Raw genomic sequence first — 21,736 nt, forward strand, 5'->3', positions numbered from 1 at the left:
GCTCTTAAAATAATGCTAGATAAACCCATGTTAACAGAAAGTCTACCCTTTTTAAAGAAGCCAAAGTCCTACCATTTGAACAAAGAATAAAATATCATACAACTATATTAGTCTATAAAGCCTTGCATAATATGACACCTAATTATATACGCTCATTAATTGAAACTTGTCAAAGTTCGTACTTTTATAACTTGAGGTCAATAACAGATAAACTTATTTTGCCTAAACTGCAATCAGAAACAATGCGAAAATCATTTAGCTACTCTGGAGTATTGTCATGGAATAACCTACCACTACATCTTAAAAATATGACATCTCTAACAACTTTCAAACACAAAATACGCAATCATTTTCTGTCAACCTAAAAGTCATAAATTTCAGTTCTTCCAATTCAAGCGAAACTACATTTTTAAGAAAGAATGTGTATTATGATCTATTGATTTTAAATAATTCCCTATCAATGTATAAAGAAATTCATGCTCTACCAAATGATACATGTAACTGTATATGATTATTCTATGAGTACCTCATGTTCACTACTATAGCTTTTCCCAACCATATTGTATATATTTCAAGATATCATGTTATCTGTTGATTAATGTACATTGTATGTTTTGTTTTGTTTGCTGTTAAAGAGGGCCATATGGAAGATTAGCAGTTGCTAAATATGACACCCTCAGAAAATCAAGTATTATTATTATTATGATGTGGTTGCTGTTGAGGTAACATTTGGCTAAAACAAGTTTGATGTGGCTGCTGTTGAGGTGACATTCTGTTGGAACAAGTTTGATGTGGCTGCTGTTGAGGTGACATTCTGTTGGAACACGTTTGATGAAGCCGCTGTTGAGGTGACATTCTGTTGGAACACGTTTGATGAAGCTGCTGTTGAGGTGACATTCTGTTGTAACAAGTTTGATGTGGCTTCTGATGAGGTGACATTCTGTTGGAACAAGTTTGATGTAGCTGCTGTTGAGGTGATATTCTGTTGGAACAAGTTTGATGTGGCTGCTGTTGAGGTGACATTCTGTTGGAACAAGTTTGATGTGGCTGCTGTTGAGGTGACATTCTGTTGGAACACGTTTGATGAAGCTGCTGTTGAGGTGACATTCTGTTGGAACAAGTTTGATGAGGCTGCGGTTGAGGTGACATTTGGCTAAAACAAGTTTGATTTGGCTGCTGTTGAGGTGACATTCTGTTGGAACAAGTTTGATGAAGCTGCTGTTGAGGTGACATTCTGTTGGAACAAGTTTGATGAAGCTGCTGTTGAGTGACATTCTGTTGGAACAAGTTTGATGAAGCTGCTTTTGAGGTGATATTCTGTTGGAACAAGTTTGATTTGGCTGCTGTTGAGGTGACATTCTGTTGGAACAAGTTTGATTTGGCTGCTGTTGAGGTGACATTCTGTTGGAACAAGTTTGATGAGGCTGCTGTTGAGGTGACATTCTGTTGGAACAAGTTTGATGAAGCTGCTGTTGAGGTGACATTCTGTTGGAACAAGTTTGATGAAGCTGCTGTTGAGGTGACATTCTGTTGTAACAAGTTTGATGTGGCTTCTGATGAGGTGACATTCTGTTGGAACAAGTTTGATGTAGCTGCTGTTGAGGTGATATTCTGTTGGAACAAGTTTGATGTGGCTGCTGTTGAGGTGACATTCTGTTGGAGCATGTTTGATGTTAATACTGTTGAAGTGACATTCTGTTGGAACAAGTTTGATGTGGCTGCTGTTGAGGTGACATTCTGTTGGAGCATGTTTGATGTGGCTGCTGATGAGGTGACATTTGGCTGAAACAAGTTTGATCTGGCTGCTGTTGAGGTGACATTCTGTTGGTTGGAACAAGTTTGATGTGGCTGCTGATGAGGTGACATTCTGTTGGAAAAAGATGGATGGATGGATGGATGGATGGATGGAAAACCTGATGACTCTGTGATGCCTCCCTGGAACTTCCTCCAAAACTTCATCATTTACAAGCTAAAGCAGCATCAAGATTGAATCTGGGGCTAAGCAATCCCAATACTGGCCATCAACCTCAGTGCCATCCTCATTTAGGACAAATCTAACACCCTGCGAGTCCAAACTTGTCTTTACCTGAAACCAAATAGATTGTGTATTCGCAAAGAAAATGTGATATAATACTGGTTTAATATCATGGCAGAGTTTGTTTATTGGTTGTGATATGTTTTATGTGTCAGTTCTCAATTCATCAATGTGAAACTTGCATGAAGCTAGTCAGTAAATATTGCTTCTGAAAAAAGTTATGGTGTTTAATGTACATGGGGAAATATTACTTCTGAAATAAGTTATGGTGTTCAATGTACATGGGGCCAATCAGTAAATATTGCTCCTGAAATAAGTTATGGTGTTCAATGTACATGGGGCTTATCAATAAATATTGCTTCTGAAATAAGTTATGGTGTTCAATGTACATGTGGCTAATCAATAAATATTGCTCCTGAAATAAGTTATGGTTCAATGTACACTGTACATGGGGCTAATCAGTAAATACTGCTCCTGAAATAAGTTATAGTGTTCAATGTACATGGGGCTTATCAATAAATATTGCTTCTGAAATAAGTTATGGTGTTTAATGTACATGGGGAAATATTACTTCTGAAATATGTTATGGTGTTCAATGTACATGTGGCTAATCAATAAATATTGCTCCTGAAATAAGTTATGGTATTCAATGTACATGGGGCTAATCAATAAATACTGCTCCTGAAATAAGTTATGGTGCTCAATGTACATGGGGCTAATCAGTAAATATTGCTTCTGAAATAAGTTATACAAACATGAATGCTGTGACTCATGTCAGCACATTCAGTACGGTAGGAATTTCACATGAATTCAATTTTCACTATGGAGGAAAGTGCATGATAGAATTTCGCAAAGGAAATTCTAGGCATCGCCTACAAAATGAAATTGGTTTTAATTAATTACAATATTGCATGATGGAGAAAGGATTAATAATTCCCTAATGTTGTCATACAAGTACCACTGTCTTGATGAATCCAGTCCTGCTGACACCATTACTTCTGGTCCATCATCCACAGATAGAAGGACGTCCTTTCTCTTCACTAGGTTGACAGACACTGTGGGAGAGTCATCAAGTTCCTTTCATAACACTGTCCCAGGCTTAGTAGCGTCAACAAGAAAATGGTGATATTTTGTGAGATTCTTCAGCAGCTTGAAGTACAGGTTTAAGTATGACTTCCAGTCTCTAAATATAATGGGTTTGTCTTCATCTTTGACCAACTGTGGAATGTTATGTCCATTACGGGATGAGTTTGTAACTGTCTTGGCATGTGACTTCTTCTTGTGAGTTTAAACATTACTGGATCTCCAGTGCAATTTCCACACACCAAAATGCCAGTCTGGATCAAACTTTGTGTGACCAACGATCATCATAGAGTATTGAAAGACAATATGCAGACCTGAAAATATCAAAATACACACTTTATAGTCAATGTTGACTTGAAAGCGACTTGAAAGAAAGAAAAGCAAATGTTTGTCAATAAATAATTAAAATATACTAATTGGAATGGTTTCGCAAATTGCATTAATAATATTTATATTGTTTACTTGATTATGTTTTGTGAATTCATGCATTTGGGAGACAAGCTATGCTGTTGTAGATTAAATGAAGTTATTAAACACAAATGTAATTGCTTTTGGACATATTTCTTCAATTTTTTGACAATATATCCTAATGAGAGTTGTCTCCCTTGAAAAATGTGACCGGTATAAATTGTCTATTGTGACGTTTTCATATTGTTTTATATTCAGTTTCACCCCAAGAAAGGATAGTGTAACTCCATAGGGACTCTTTTACCAAATATCATCACCCTAGTACAATCATAAAGTAATGTGTTAAAAAGCTTTCAACATTTGCACGAAAATTTCAAAAAAATATTTCTGTTTAACTCAGGAAAGGGATAGTTCAACCCCCACAGGGAACCTAATACCATGTATAACTATGACTTTCAACACTCACAATATAAAGTTAACACAAAGTCCAAAGATTTAAAAACAAAAACAAAAAAACACAGATTTAAAAAGAAAAAATCCAATTTTTACTCCAGGAAGGGATTGTCTTACTCCATAGGGACTCTATTGCCAAATATAAGCACCCTTGTACAATTATATAGTGATGTATTAAAACCTCTTAACAATTGCACCAAAAACTTAACGCAGAAATATTCCAAGTCCAAAAATTTGAAAATTCTGAGTTTTTTTTTAAAATCTTTTAGTTTAACTCTGGCAGAGGATAGTCTAACCCCAGAGGAACTCTATTGCCAATTATCAGCACCCTAGTACAATTATAAAGTGATGTATTAGTACCTTTCAACACTTGCACCAAAATCTTAACACAGAAATATTCTAAGTCAAAAAATTTGAAAATTCTGGTTTTTTCCCAAAAAAATCTTTTAGTTTAACTCTGGCAGGGGATAGTCTAACCCCAGAGGGACTCTATTGCCAATTATCAGCACCCTAGTACAATTATAAAGGGATGTATTAATACCTTTCAACACTCGCACCAAAAACTTAACGCACAAATATTCTAAGTCCAAAAATTTGAAAATTCTGGTTTTTTCCCAAAAAAATCTTCTAGTTTAACTCTGGCAGGGGATAGTCTAACCCCAGAGGGACTCTATTGCCAATTATCAGCACCCTAGTACAATTATAAAGTGATGTATTAATACTTTTCAACACTCGCACCAAAAACTTAACGCAGAAATATTCTAAGTCCAAAAATTTGAAAATTCTGGTTTTTTCCCAAATAAATACTTTTAGTTTAACTCTGGCAGGGGATAGTCTAACCCCAGAGGGACTCTATTGCCAATTATCAGCACCCTAGTACAATTATAAAGTGATGTATTAATACCTTTCAACACTCGCACCAAAAACTTAACGCAAAAATTTTCTAAGTCCAAAAAATCTTTTAGTTTAACTCCGGCAGGGGATAGTTTGACCCCCACAGGGACCATATTACCATAAATTACTATGCCTTTCAACACTTGCACCAAAAATTTAACATTTGGAAAACCAACGCCGACGCCGACACCGATGCCGGAGTGACAACATAAGCTCTCACTTTTCTTCGAAGAGACGAGCTAAAAAAAACATACATACACACACTCTTACACATACATATAAGTCATCATACAGTGGTCCCCCTCTTATGAGACCACCTATGGGACAGGCATCAGGTGGTCTTATAACGGGGGTGGTCTTTGTTGAGAGTTTTGTCATCTGAGTGATGTCAGTGAGGTCAATGATCACACAAGCTAGTACATATTACATTATATACATAGACAATTCATTGTGTTTAGTTAAAATGTGTTTTTCAATGTATAAGTAAACATACATCATCATATATTATCACCATCATTATCAGCCTATATCATCATCATCATGCATCATTATCAGCATATATATCATCATGCATCATATATATATCATCATCACATATTATCATCATCATCATGCATCACATATTATCATCATCATGCATCATATATCATCATCATCATCATCATCATCATCATCATCAAGCATCATATATCAGCATCATCATCGTCATGCATCATAAATTATCATCATCATCATGTATCATTATCAGCATATATCATCATGCATCATATATCATCATCATCATCATCACGCATCATATATCATCATCATCACAAATCATATATCATCATCATCATCATCATGCATCATAAATTATCATCATCATCATTATCAGCATATATCATCATGCATCATATATATATCATCATCACCATCATCATCATCATCATCCATCTTCCATCACCATCATCATGTATCATCATCTTTATCATCATAATTATCCTTATCAGCACCATCATTATTATAATCATCTTTCAAAGTCATTAATTTTCATCTTTATCATAATCATCATGCATCGTCATTGTCATCTTCATCATACATCATTACATATCACCATCATTATCATCATCATTACCATATCGCACATAACATACATTTATCATTATCATCCGCAACATCATTATCATCATCATAATCATCCTTCTCATGAATAGCTTCTTTTACTTTTTGCACACAGTTCACCCATGCATACATTCACACCCATTCTCACACACATATAGCTGACTGACTTCACAACAAACACACACAGATACAAAAAACATGTAAAACACATGAACAAACTACACATATAACAATTACACATCCTATCAAGGAGAGAGAGAGAGAGAGAGAGAGAGAGAGAGAGAGAGAGAGAGAGAGAGAGAGATTACATTCGAATTCCTTGTTTATTGATATAAGTAGAAATTTTGAGATGAAATAAATCTGAAATTGGGTAGGCTAAGGTGTTGTCAAGGCCGTTGGGGGTGGGGGTGGGGGGGGGGGGGGGGGGTGGAGATGAAATGTCTAATCGTTTAACCGTGTAGCCCTATTGCTTGACTGCTGATATCATATATATTTATCTAAGAATGTATGTATTTTTATAATTAAGTCCAACGTTTCAAAACCAACACCGACGATGTAAACACAAGCAGACGACGTTGTGACAGTTGTCCCCCTTGAACGCAGATTACTCCGCGCACGTGAAATGCTATGTAAGATAGATTTATCTTACATAGCTATCTTACATGGGCAAACTCTATCCAACATGGCGAGATATGAGAGAAATAGTTATTTCCAACTTGAATGTCATTATTATACCATAAAGGAGTTTTTAAAATTGACTCAGACTTACTTTGCTGCATAGAAAAGGACTTGTTTAATCTAACCCACCTATACATATATCATTTTTAACCCTCATCTATGTAGCTTTGAATTATCACATCCTTTTTAATTTTATGTACTTTACCATTCAAGAGAAATTCAAAGAGAACTTAATTTAATTTGGCTAGAATCTTATCTGGAGGATTCGGAAGGGTTATAAATAAATAATTGAACTTGGAGATTAATAGTGATTTTCTTATACTAATTCTACCAATAGGAGTAAGACTCCTTTGCCACATATTAATAAGTGATTTCAGTTTAACTATTTTTTTGTCAAAATTCATTCTAGGAATCTCACTTAAGTTGACCGAAAATTCAATACCCAAAAAAGTAAACTTATCATTACCCCAAAGTAAGTTCATTTCTGGAAGGAAAGACTCATCACTATATTTTTTACTGCCTATCCAAATAACATGTGTTTTACTTGTGTTAATGTGTAAACCAGATATTCTAGCAAAAGAGGTTAATTCAGTGATAGATTCCTAAGTGTTTCAAGGTAATTTCCAAGGTAATACCATATTCTTAACTTGAATACTTAATTCGATTTAAAAGAAATCTTAATTGCACATGTCAACTACACAGACCAGGAATCGAACCTGGACCCCTCGGACATGACGTCTGAGAACTCTGTATTGAGCTACCTGTGTATTAAGTTCAAATGTATACACAATCAAAACTACTTTTATGTCTCGAATTCAGTTTTAACATGATGTTATTCAAACACAAATTTTATTGTGATTAAACTTGAATAAAAGCTTAGCAAAAAACTAAAAGGAAATATATTTTTCATAAACTTATAAAGTATGCAGCACTGAGAGGTATAGTTAAGATTTCAACACAAATGATATCATCAATCTGAATGACAATGAGGTTATTTTGTGTTAAAGCAACACCAAACAATCCAGAAAAACAAAAGAAAAACACATCACACCCAATCACACCGGGGAATATCATAAAAAATGTTTGGAGGCCGTCCCAACAGGTAGGTGTCTAGTTAACCAGTAAGACAGATGTCGAGGCCGTCCCGACAGACAGACGTTGAGGCCGTCCCAACAGACAGATGTCAAGGTGAACCAGTAATACAGACGTCGAGGCCGTCCCAACAGACAGATGTCAAAGTGAACCAGTAATACAGACGTCGAGGCCATCCCAATAGACAGATGTCGAGGCCATCCCAACAGACAGACGTCGAGGCCGTCCCAATACACAGATGTCAAGGCAGTCCCAACAGACAGATGTCAAGGTGAACCAGTAAGACAGATGTCAAGGCCGCCCCGACAGACAATTTTGTTTTGTTTTTGTTTAACGTCCTATTAACAGCCAGAGTCATTTAAGGACGTGCCAGGTTTTGGAGGTGGAGGAAAGCCGGAGTACCCGGAGAAAAACCACCGGCCTACGGTCAGTACCTGGCAACTGCCCCACATAGGTTTCGAACTCGCAACCCAGTGGTGGAGGGCTAGTGTTAAAGTGTCGGTACACCTTAACTACTCGGCCACCGCGGCCCCTCAGACAAGTGTCGAGGTGAACCATTAACACAGGTGTCGAGGCCATCCTGACAGACAGGTGTCGAGGCGTCCAAACAGACAGAGGTCAAAGCCGTCCCTGACAGACAGACAGGGGGACCCGACAGACAGACGTCGAGGACGTCCCAACAGACAGGTGTCGAGGTGAACCAATAATACAGACATCAAGGCAGTCCCGACTGACAGATGTCGAGGCCGTCCCGACAGACAGGTGTCGAGGTGAACCAGTAAAACAGACATCAACGCCGTCCCGACAGACAGATGTCAAGGTGAACCAGTAATACAGATGTCAAGGCAGTCCCGACAGACAAGTGTCGAGGTGAACCATTAACACAGGTGTCGAGGCCATCCTGACAGACAGATGTCGAGGCATCCAAACAGACAGAGGTCAAAGCCGTCCCGACAGACAGATGTCGAGGACGTCCCAACAGACAGGTGTCGAGGTGAACCAGTGAGACAGGTGTTGAGGCCGTCCCAACAGACAGGTATCGAGGCCGTCCCGACAGACAAATGTCGAGGCCGTTCCTACAGACAGACAAATGTCGAGGCTGTCCCGACAGACAGATGTCAAGGCTGTCCCGACAGACAGAGGTCAAGGCCGTTCCAACAGACAGATGTCAAGGTGAACCAGTAAGACAGGTGTCAAGGCTGTTCTGACAGACAGGTATTAAGGTAAACCAGTAAGACAGGTGTCGAGGCCGTTCCGACAGACAGACGTCGAGGCCGTCCCAACTGACAGGTGTCAAGGCCCCTGACAGAACAGATGTGCAAGGCTTCCGACAGACAGGTGTGGAGGCTGTTCCGACAGACAGGTGTCGAGGTTGTCCTGACAGACAGGTGTTAGGGCCATCCCAACAGACAGGTGTCGAGGTTGTCCTGACAGACAGGTGTTAAGGCCATCCCGACAGACAGGTGTCAAGGTGAACCAGTAAGACAGGTGACAATTATATTCATTTTTTACATTTCATAAATGCCCTGATTCGTCAGGCATCTTTTGCTCTGAAAAAACAGTTATAGTACAGTACACAACACTACCTACAAAATGTACCCACCTTAGTCAAACAATGCTACCTACAAAATGTACCCATCTCAGTCAAACAACATTAGTACATTGTACAAACTTTGATCAATTTTTGCCATTGCAGGGTAAATTTTAGGTGACATATACTGCCATAAGCTGGCCAGCAATATTTTGTCAGTTTATAAAAGTAACAAGCATTAACAGATAGCCAAGATTAACTGCCATGTATAATTATACTATTATATAATAGACACATCTACAAATGGTATTATATCATTTTTACAGTATAATGACATACAGGTATATATTAGTCATCTATACCATCTAGTGTATAATTATACTATACACACATATACAACTGGTATTATATCATTTTTACATTATAATAACATACATGTATATATTAATCATCTATACCATCTAGTGTATAATTATACTATACACACATATACAACTGGTATTATATCATTTTTACATTATAATAACATACATGTATATATTAGTCATCTATACCATCTAGTGTATAATTATACTATACACACATATACAACTGGTATTATATCATTTTTACATTATAATAACATACATGTATATATTAGTCATCTATACCATCTAGTGTATAATTATACTATACACACATATACAACTGGTATTATATCATTTTTACATTATAATAACATACATGTATATATTAATCATCTATACCATCTAGTGTATAATTATACTATACACACATATACAACTGGTATTATATCATTTTTACATTATAATAACATACATGTATATATTAATTAGTCATCTACAGTGTACAAAGTACCCAATAGAAGTGAGAACACAGAACATTTTAAGGTTTAACTTAAATCCATGATTGAAACGATACTGTTGAAAAAATAATTATAACTTAGTTTGTATAAGTGTGCTGTGATACAAGGGAGACAATTTGGTTTTTTTAAATTCCTTAGTTGTCTCCCTTAGAATGTTACATTTCCATATTAGGTTGATGTGTGCATGCTTGTATCTGGTATAAAATTTAACTTTCAAAATCTACAAACATTTTCTTTTTCTTTTTAAATTGTTAGAATCAATTCTCAAATTTGCAAACAGAAATATTTCAATAAGATATTCAATGCCATCCTGAATGTATATACAGTACTTTTAATAAGGTAATTTGTAAAATATAATGGAATCAGGGGTGGGGACGTGACCTGATTTACAGAACAGGATTAGAACCTGTGGCATACCCTGAAAAGTTGTAAGTTCATAGGTCACTGGCTTGTCATATGCTGGTAAACTGCATTACAAATTCACATCTTACAGTAAAAACATGGAAACACATTTCACATGTAAGGTACTTAACAAAATGAAGTAAAATACAACAGAATACTTCTCTGTTATTTAAACATGACACACCATCCCCCAGAACTCTATCACAGTTTTTCCAATATCAATCTCTCTACTCTGTATTGAATTGACTAAAGTTTGGGTATGATAGGTTCATAGCAATTCTGCAACACGGCTCTACCACAGAGCCAATCAATTTGATCTTGTATGATGGCATGGCTATGATAAAGATGTATCATCTCCTGGTCCTGGGGCACAGTGAGTCTGTGAGATGAGATCACTAGTGACAGACTGGGCCACAGTGACAGTCCGTGAGATGAGATCACGAGTGACATCACCTGGTCCTGGCACTGGTAACTGTAAAAGTCTGAATTTTGGCGAAAAATCTGAGTTTTAAAATACATATCTGAATTTCAGCCGAAAAGTCTTAGTTTTTCAGATATACATTTTATATTCAGATAAGTTGGGGGAAACTCAGATAAGTATTATAAAATTCCGATTTGCATGCTGGAATTCAGATATGTTGGGTAAAATTCAGATGTTTTCTTATTTGTGCCCTCGGGCACCCCTTCTTGCCGGCGAGAGCAGCACAGGGTTTCACACCTCCCGCGGAGCCGGGTGTTCATGGTTCACCGGCACCAGCTTACCTTTACCTGTGCTGTATAAATCATCCGCGTAAGACTCGATCGGTCACCAATATAGACTATCCTACATCGGTCGCTGTAAACTTCAACATTACGGCCGGTAAAGTGTTTTAATTTGTGATTATCTTCGTCTGTTTTTAGTGTAATGACCAGTGTCGTTGTTCCGTGTGTTTGATACTTTTCTACCTCCGATAACAAAAGATCTGACTGCACGGTGCGGTGATGCAATCGGACCGACGACGTTTTGTACAAGGGCATATCACAATCGACAACCAATATCTCTTATTTCCAATTGGTATCTAAGCTTAATTAAAATGATATTCTCAATAAATCTGTTCACGTGTTGTTATCTGTTGAAACAGTCGGTTCGTAACGTAAGTAGCCGCCCATATGTACAGTACTGTGCAGTGCGTAATTAATAAAAATCGTGTGTTGATACCGATATTCACACTGTTATAGACCAAACATTATTTATGTGCACTTGACGAAAAATCAGACCCAAATCAACATTACTAGCCTACTTGTTCGCACACTTTCGATGGCTTGTGGTCGCATGATAGTCATACGTCTGGCCGTACGCAGCGCCAGCAGGCGGTCTATTTTAGGACCGATCAAAAGCCGTACGTCTGTCATGGGCTACTAGCTAGCTACCAGTACAAACAGAATCACCTACGTAAGTGTCGCTGCTGTCCTTTATATTTCTTACAGAACCATCGTTTTGTTAATGATTATTTGGCGAGATTGGAAAATGTTAGTCTTTGTGAACAACTTAATCGTATATTTGTTTGAACGTATATATAACACGGTTACTATATTCTTGTTTCAGGTATCCCATGGCTGTAATACGGTTGCAGAAAAATTAGACCAACTTTCTAACCAGTTGCAGTTTTCTTCTTTGTGCCTGGCCTGAACCATGCTTGCTATTTATTGACTTTAATATATACTGTATACCTATATCCGTTAACATTATTTGACATATTTACCCTGTAGCATTTTAATAATTTCCTAAATACGTAGACGTATATATCGCATACATGTGACCTTTATATACGTCTCTGCTTATAAAATAATGGGGCATATCAGGACTCATTTCACGACATGTATGTCGTACAATATGTTTTATACTTTGCCGAATACAACAGAGATACACATTTAAATATATATTTTAGATCGTGGAAAAATATTTCGATAATTTTCTGAATCGCACTTATATATCGTGTATCATTTTGATGATGTTCTGAATAGAACTCGAGCATCAAAGTTTCTTAATGTATCGGTACGAATATATATCGGCAACATTTTGATAATTCTTCGTGATTTATAGCGGGGCGTTTTGTTTTTGTTTGTTTTGTTTTTGTATTTTTAATATAATCGAGGGTAGAGAGTGGTGAAAATTTGATCATTTTCTTAAGATAATTGGACAGACGTAAATGGTGTGCCATGTAGATTTTGTTCTTGATATATCCTGCAACATTTCGATAATTTTCTGAATAGAATGGGACGTATACATTGTGTAACGTTTTTTTTTTTTAAATTTTTTTTTTAAATAGAATGGGACGTATACATTGTTTAACGTTTTTTTTAAATATAATTTTCTAAATGTATCTGGATTTATAAGCGTCATTTTGCTTTCATTTTACGTGTTTTACTCCCGACCCTCATCAAGTTAAACTCATAAAATCATAGCCGGAATCATTTTACCGATATCAAATCTTCTAATAAAATCCTAAACGTTACGTGTAGATTATCTTTTTATTCATACAATACATGAACGAACATTTCATCTTAACCCTGGGATACTGATTTAGTCGATAAAATATGGGTCTCCATTCCCTACGGGATGTCGCCACAGCAAGTACCCATTTCTCCCCGTAGCTCAACAAGGACTCTTCTGTATTTTACCTTCGAGATAGGATATTACGTAATTCAATTCATTTCCAAAAGCAACACAGTATGAAGGATTCCAGGATACATACAGAATATAGTAGTCTTGTCACAGCTCATGGTCTTGAAATCTGTTCAAATATGCATTCCTATGTCATGGGTATGTAATACAATTGTCCCTATATTTATATTATTGTAGAACTCGACACCGCGACATTGTCGATGGCACGCCGACTTCTCAACGGTCCAGTGAACAAGATAATTGACCTGTAATCAGTGTCATCTGGACTAGCAGAGGTTGTGTATTGTAACTGACTAGGGAAGTGACCACACCATATTTGAAACAATGATCTAGTACATGAACGTTTTGCTTATGAAAACTCCTCACCTTAACAATAAAGTTCGCAAAATCGGTAAAACGAATTATGGATTGACGACCGATATCTAAACCGGTACAGATTAAGGATGTATCGTGGATTCCCATAGCAAGGACCCATTGTAATACTTTGATCAAACATTCGTTACGATAATCTACAGTAAGTATTTAACCGAGATAAATACTTAAGATAAATGCGAACTGTTAAGTGATTAAACAGTATTTAGTATTATCTTTTATTTTTTTTAGGGACAGTAATGGAATAAGAAAGAGTGCGTGTATGAAGACTTGTATTTTGCACGAATTTACCTGGATCCGAGACGTGAATATCAGATAACGCGTCTCTGTCTTGACACAATTAAAATTATAAACGATGACGTATAGACATAAAACATGGTCGATTATTAATTCGCCTATTGTAATTAATTAGAAAACATCTTAGGTGGTGTACAAATGATATAACTAAATAGCCAAATAAAAAGTTTGCTATGAAGCAAATGTTTCTGTTTTTCTCCACAGTCCCCACAAAACTCCGCCAAACCTGAGGTCAGCGGTTAGAAGTGACAAAGTCGGGTGGCAAATTCCATACTCCTGACTGAAAATAGTACGTTTTAACGTAAATTGAATCGACTGTTAATTATCGACAAACGAAATCTAGGACCCGGGGAGGGGTCATGTATATGCATGTGTGGATTATATATTTTGATCAATGTTACATAAGAAGAAAACGAGATGCTGATATCGAGCTGCTTAACTTAACAACTGCTGTGTTTAATCAATAAGCATCTTGATTATCTGATTGCTCCAAGCTATGTCCCTTACCTGTACTCGAATCAGATCAAACGGACTGGAGGCGTCCTTTAGAAAGGTACTCTACCTACCTGTCAAAGCGCTATCCACGGGTGGCCACATTAGCCATGTGCAGGTGTCAGGTACATCCAGTTCAAGTTCTTTAGGACTTTGAGCGAATTAGCCCATCAGTTTAGAGTACAGACATATTATTTAACATAATTCACAAAATCATATCTATACAGGTTAAACCGTGGAACGGCTGATAAACAACGATGATTGGAGAGTGTATTTTTATATTCGTTTCCTCAAAGTTTCATGTATTTATGATTATGTAATTACATGTTAAAAAGTATGTGTACACATGAGCACATGCATTGAAGTAATAATTCTAACCTTTTCTTTTCCATGTGCAGGTGTCAGGTACGTCCGGTAGACATTCTTTTCTGACCTGATGTAAATGTAATTTTTGATAGCGTTGGCGCTTTCGTAACTGCAGCAAGTTATTTATATAACCACGAAAATAACATATTTTTGTTAGTTTTACATCATTTGTGAAACGGGATATTTTCACCTATATCAGACGATTCAATGTTGACGTTTTACAGCCGTTTTACCGCTCCCTGCTATGTACACAAACGGGGTACGGACAAAAGCCCGCTCCTGACATTAGCCCCCGGGACATTAGCCCCTAGGACGAAAGCCCTTCACACTAATAAAAAAGTGGACATTTGCGACATCGATCATATAATACTTGCAAAATGGAACACTATAATAATTCAACAAGTTCGGTAAGTTAATTTGTGTTTCTAATGTTTTATGTTCTATTACGGACACGTATCTAATCAAAAGACCGTGGAACAACTGACGTAACAACTAACGGTGATAAATAAAGGCATTCAAAAGCCTATTGTATATTCAAATCCCATACGACTAATTTATCAGACGACACGTACCCATTCCGACTCGTATCCGTAAATCTATACAGATGTGGTTTACTCTACTCACAAAAAATACCAACATGCATTTAGTTAAGTCGTTCCTTAATTATATTCGGATTTGGAAGATGCATTTATTTCAGCTTTAACGAAGTTATCAAATAGCTGGTTTAAATGATGCATGTGCAGTCGATATCATACAGTAATGTGGTTGCAAGTTGCCAGAATTTGCATTGACTGCTTCCACTCGTTCTACTTACTTACTTAACAGGTGTTACGTCCGCTGTATTACGACATTACGGTCTTTCAGCTGACGAAATGACGAAGATGCCTTCTTGCTGGTCATCAATTGATAAATATTTCCACTTCAAGAATGGTTTTGAGGAAGATGGACATCAGCTTGACCGGCATATTCTGATGGACATCAGCTTGACCGGCATATTCTAAGTCCTGTACATCGACGAATCATTACATAAAATAATCTTTTGGTTTTCATTCCTTTATATTGACCTAGAGACCATTTACATTACATCGTTAGCATGTGGAGCTTTATCAAATTGTTGTACATGTATATGAAGAAAATTGTCAAAATGTTATGCAACACATATCCTGTTATATAAATTTATAAGAGAAATAATCTAATAGTCGTACGCTGTGCGCTTCGTCCTGTTCTGCTTAATGAATTATCAAAATGTGACCCAATATGGTAAAATACGGCCCATTATTAATAGAAAGTTATCCTGATGAACAATACATCCGGTCCTGTTACATTTCACAAAAGTATTAACATTACGATAAACGATACACATGCAAGTACTATTCAGAAAATTAGCATGATACATTATATGTGTCGGTATAATATTTACGTATATCATTTATTTAGAATATACGTCCCAGTATATCAAGAAATAAGTCAAAATTTTACACGATGCACATATCAAATTATTTAAAAATGATCAAATTCTAAGAGTGTGTTTGAACTGAACAAAGATAGTCAGAATCGCCAGGGCTAGATACAGGAAAGGCAACTGGTAAGAAAGTTGGTTTGATGTTTTCAGTTCTCGGACACCTGAAACAAGAAAATGGCAATAGTGTTATATTAACGTAAACACAATTATGATATAACGAACCTGCTCCCTAAGACAATTATGAAAATGTCAAAGAGAACACGACACTTACGGCGACACACTGCGTAAACTATGCCTTTTGATCGGTCTTAAAATAGACCGCCTGCTGGCGCTGTGTTCGGCCAGACGTATAACTAGTCATGTGACAACAAGCTATCGAACGGGTGAAAAATACACACAACAATAAAGATACAATGTGGGTTTGGGTCCGTTTTTTACGTTAAATGTATGCTGATCAGCGCATATATAGTTAATATTAGGTCTTTAACAGTGCGAATATCGGTATCAACACACGATTTTTATTAATTACGCACTACACAGTAGATCTACTGTACATGTGGGCGGCTACTTACGTTACGAACCGACTGTTTCAACAGATAACAACACGTGAACAGATTTATTGAGAATATCATTTTAATTAAGCTTAGATACCAATTGGAAATAAGAGATATTGGTTGTCGATTGTGATATGCCCTTGTACAAAACGTCGTCGGTCCGATTGCATCACCGCACCGTGCAGTCAGATCTTTTGTTATCGGAGGTAGAAAAGTATCAAACACACGGAACAACGACACTGGTCATTACACTAAAAACAGACGAAGATAATCACAAATTAAAACACTTTACCGGCCGTAATGTTGAAGTTTACAGCGACCGATGTAGGATAGTCTATATTGGTGACCGATCGAGTCTTACGCGGATGATTTATACAGCACAGGTAAAGGTAAGCTGGTGCCGGTGAACCATGAACACCCGGCTCCGCGGGAGGTGTGAAACCCTGTGCTGCTCTCGCCGGCAAGAAGGGGTGCCCGAGGGCACAAATAAGAAAACATCTGAATTTTACCCAACATATCTGAATTCCAGCATGCAAATCGGAATTTTATAATACTTATCTGAGTTTCCCCCAACTTATCTGAATATAAAATGTATATCTGAAAAACTAAGACTTTTCGGCTGAAATTCAGATATGTATTTTAAAACTCAGATTTTTCGCCAAAATTCAGACTTTTACAGTTACCAGTGTGGGCCACAGTGACAGTCCGTGAGATGAGATCACTAGTGACAGACTGGGCCACAGTGACAGTCCGTGAGATGAGATCACTAGTAACAGACTGGACCACAGTGACAGTCCGTGAGATGAGATCACTAGTCACAGACTGGGCCACAGTGACAGTCCGTGAGATGAGATCACTAGTGACATCACCTGGTCCTGGGCCACAGTGACAGTCCCTGAGATGAGATCACTAGTCACAGACTGGGCCACAGTGACAGTCCGTGAGATGAGATCACTAGTGACATCACCTGGTCCTGGGCCACAGTGACAGTCCGTGAGATGAGATCACTAGTGACATCACCTGGTCCTGGGCCACAGTGACAGTCCGCGAGATGAGATCACTAGTGACATCACCTGGTCCTAGGCCACAGTGACAGTCCATGAGATGAGATCACTAGTCACAGATTGGGCCACAGTGACAGTCCGTGAGATGGGATCACTAGTGACAGACTGGGCCACAGTGACAGTCCGTGAGATGAGATCACTAGTGACATCACCTGGTCCTGGGTCACAGTGACAGTCCGTGAGATGAGATCACTAGTCACAGACTGGGCCACAGTGACAGTCCGTGAGATGAGATCACTAGTGACATCACCTGGTCCTGGGTCACAGTGACAGTCCACGGGATGACATCACTAGTCACAGACTGGGCTACAGTGACAGTCCGTGAGATGAGATCACTAGTGACATCACCTGGTCCTGGGTCACAGTGACAGTCCGCGGGATGACATCACTAGTCACAGACTGGGCCACAGTGACAGTCCGTGAGATGAGATCACTAGTGACATCACCTGGTCCTGGGTCACAGTGACAGTCCGTGAGATGAGATCACTAGTCACAGACTGGGCCACAGTGACAGTCCGTGAGATGAGATCACTAGTGACATCACCTGGTCCTGGGTCACAGTGACAGTCCATGAGATGAGATCACTAGTCACAGACTGGGCCACAGTGACAGTCCGTGAGATGAGATCACTAGTGACATCACCTGGTCCTAGGCCACAGTGACAGTCTGTGAGATGAGATCACTAGTGACATCACCTGGTCCTGGGTCACAGTGACAGTCCGTGAGATGAGATCACTAGTCACATCACCTGGTCCTGGGTCACAGTGACAGTCTATGAGATGAGATCACTAGTCACATCACCTGCGTCCTGGGCCACAGCGACAGTCTGTGAGATGAGATCACTAGTGACATCTCCTGGTCCTGGGCCACAGTGACAGTCTGTGAGATGAGATTACTAGTGACATCACCTGGTCCTGGGCCACAGTGACGGTCTGTGAGATGAGATCACTAGTGACATCACCTGGTCCTGGGTCACAGTGACAGTCTATGAGATGAGATCACTAGTCACATCACCTGCGTCCTGGGCCACAGCGACAGTCTGTGAGATGAGATCACTAGTGACATCTCCTGGTCCTGGGCCACAGTGACAGTCTGTGAGATGAGATTACTAGTGACATCACCTGGTCCTGGGCCACAGTGACGGTCTGTGAGATGAGATCACTAGTGACATCACCTGGTCCTGGGCCACAGTGACAGTCCGTGAGATGAGATTTCTAGTGACATCACCTGGTCCTGGGTCACAGTGACAGTCCGCGAGATGAGATCACTAGTGACAGACTGGGCCACAGTGACAGTCTGTGAGATGAGATCACTAGTCACAGACTGGGCCACAGTAACAGTCCGTGAGATGACATCACAAGTGACATCTGGTCCTGGGCCACAGTGACAGTCCATGAGATGAGATCACTAGTGACAGACTGGGCCACAGTGACAGTCCGCGGGATGACATCACTAATGACATCACCTGGTCCTGGGTCACAGTGACAGTCCGTGAGATGAGATCACTAGTGACATCACCTTAGCTTGCTCTACTGTTGATTTTTGCCTCTAAAGTATACGTGTCTGGTTCCAATGGAGCTGGAGCTAGACAAACATCATCATCAGCTTCTCCAATGTCAAGTACATCCATACTGAAGTCTCTCTTTAATTTAAATCTGCCAAAAATATAAAATCAAAAATGTCTCAGTTCATTTAATATTTGAGAGGGGCCCATAATTACCACTGTACCTCAACTGCAAACTGAAGTGAGACAATTAAGAATACAATGTTACAGTGACACATTAAATACAAGATCAGAAGGGGACAGCTCAGAATACAGTGTTATAGTGAATACAAGATCATATAGGGCCAGCTAAGAATAAAGAAACATACAGGAGTAGTCTATAATACTGCCAGTTCAGTGATTTCAAGTACTGTGTCTAAGGACCACAACTACAGTGAGAAATGTGTGTTTTGTGTTGGACTAATCAACACAATTTAAAGGTCAGGACCTAGACAATGACCAAAAAAAAAACATTTGCGAATTGAATTTTAGAGTATACCCTATAAATATTATAAAAATGTTCAATCTGTTCTAATGAAAATTTCAAAATTGCTTGTCCTGTACAAGCAAACAGATTTAAAGTAATTTAAGTAAATCAGCCCCTGTATTCAATTACTAATGATTTAAACCTATATATAACTAATTATTTTGAAGTTAAATTCAAGTCAGCAATGGCTGAAGGTTTAGATACAAACTTCTTACACATCTTAAAACCCAACATTTGACAGGTTCAAGTCCTTTTAAGGATCTGACAGATCTCAGTGCTGCAATACTGGATGTTTACATGAACACAAACGGTGCTATTTTGGGAAATACCTAGTCAATTCACACCTATGTGAATCCGCCAGGATAAACATCTCAGTACAGCAAAATAAATATATTCTGACAGTTTGGAATATATACTTCAAATAAATATCAGATATGTCAACATTACACCTAAACATTTCAATCAAAATACCATTAAAATGGAAAACTTGATTTTCTTACCAGCCTACTTTCACATACAAACCTTGACGATAAGTTAACTTGGTTCTGTGAGAAATTAAAGCACAGAAATATTGAATTTGATCACTCATTTACCTGTATTCTTAAAAGTAAAGATGATTCCAAATAAAGTTGTGAAGTTTCAGTGATGACTGGGGTCCATGATCTCATTCAAAATGGAGTTATCCCCCTTGGTCTGAGAGTGAAGTTCCAAACTCCATATGACTGCATGATTTTACTTGAAAATACAAACAAATATTCATTCAGAAAGCACTGTTTTTAACAGAATTATTTCATAGTTAGCACACAAGTATCAAATATATAATTCTATGATTCATGATCATATGATTTTCAGGTAGTGAGTTATAAAATTGTAGTACTCAATTAAGTACGTTATGCAGTGCTTTTGAACAGATTAACCCAAGATGTGTTTGACTCAAGATTTATCATAATGGTGAAATGTGTACATTTGAGCTGCTGGGATTCAAAGTGATATGAATATCCTGAAACTCCAGCCTGCCCAGACTGTCTTTGACACCTACATTGTGACAACTTAACGAGATCCTGACAACTACACATACAAGTTATTACGGCCAATTGATGTTGAAAGACTATGGAACAATATCATTCTGGAGCACCAATACGGCAAAGGATATCTGAAGTTTGATTCCCAAAGTTCAAAGCAATGGGGATGGGGTTGGTTAGAGACTCCAGTGTAATGCCTGCCAATATGTCAGTAGTCATTACAAGTTGAATGAGGAAGATGAGATATGCCTAACTGCCAACATAATCCCACCTTCCCACACTGGCCTTCAAAGGCCAGTGTACAGTGGATATTCCTCAGAAAGCTGCTATTGGAAATGAGGAGACCTGGGCCACTGTTGTTGGAGAAGAAATCTCGGACACTCTCAAGGTTCTCTGGACTCAGGAAGTCTCATCTTGGCTGTATAAAGATATATGACATTTAATATCTTTAATGTTAATTATTGTATACAGAACATATAATACTAATTTCTAATTAAATATTCAAACAGATATTTAATCTTTGTTTTATTTTACCTTTTGAAATATACAACAACATGGCCTTTGGCATGGCAATCCTCAGGAGACTGTGATAGTCCAACAAATACCAGATCATCGGATGACAAGAACGTTCTTCATAATCTTAGGATTCAACAAGCAAATTCATGGATTTTATATCCTCGCTTTCCTGACATATTACAGGTAAACATTTTTGAGGTTAGGAGTAAACATGTCACGGTAGCTTGACAGAATGATAAATTCTGTTGAGTCATAATATTAGCATGGGAGAAAATCCGTTTTGAATAAATTCATGATGATAAGCGTGTTTGGCGGTATAAGGGGTGGCAAAATAAAGGGTTTTTACTGTATATA

General features: G+C 38.1%; 1 protein-coding gene and 1 long non-coding RNA gene across 3 annotated transcripts; both read right to left on the reverse strand.

The window, feature by feature from the left end:
- Nucleotides 1-898: 898 nt before the first annotated feature.
- Nucleotides 899-2,808, reverse strand: LOC117318937. The gene is made up of 3 exons (XM_033873867.1): nt 2,791-2,808; nt 1,693-1,969; nt 899-1,650 (listed from the first exon to the last, which is right to left on the reverse strand). The coding sequence occupies exons 1-3, from the start codon at nt 2,806-2,808 to the stop codon at nt 1,154-1,156; spliced, it is 792 nt and encodes a 263-aa protein (XP_033729758.1). The 3' UTR covers nt 899-1,153.
- A 7,692-nt stretch (nt 2,809-10,500) lies between these two features.
- Nucleotides 10,501-21,522, reverse strand: LOC117318936. Of its 2 annotated transcripts, XR_004530501.1 has the most exons (5): nt 21,401-21,522; nt 21,138-21,284; nt 20,438-20,579; nt 19,280-19,469; nt 10,501-10,995 (listed from the first exon to the last, which is right to left on the reverse strand). It is a non-coding gene; the product is annotated as an uncharacterized LOC117318936 (long non-coding RNA). The 2 variants fall into 2 exon arrangements; XR_004530500.1 differs by lacking the exon at nt 10,501-10,995 and having other exon boundaries at nt 19,182-19,469; nt 21,401-21,517.
- Nucleotides 21,523-21,736: the final 214 nt, after the last annotated feature.

Source organism: Pecten maximus, unplaced genomic scaffold (assembly GCF_902652985.1).
Source record: "Pecten maximus unplaced genomic scaffold, xPecMax1.1, whole genome shotgun sequence".
Lineage (NCBI taxonomy): Eukaryota > Metazoa > Mollusca > Bivalvia > Pectinida > Pectinidae > Pecten > Pecten maximus.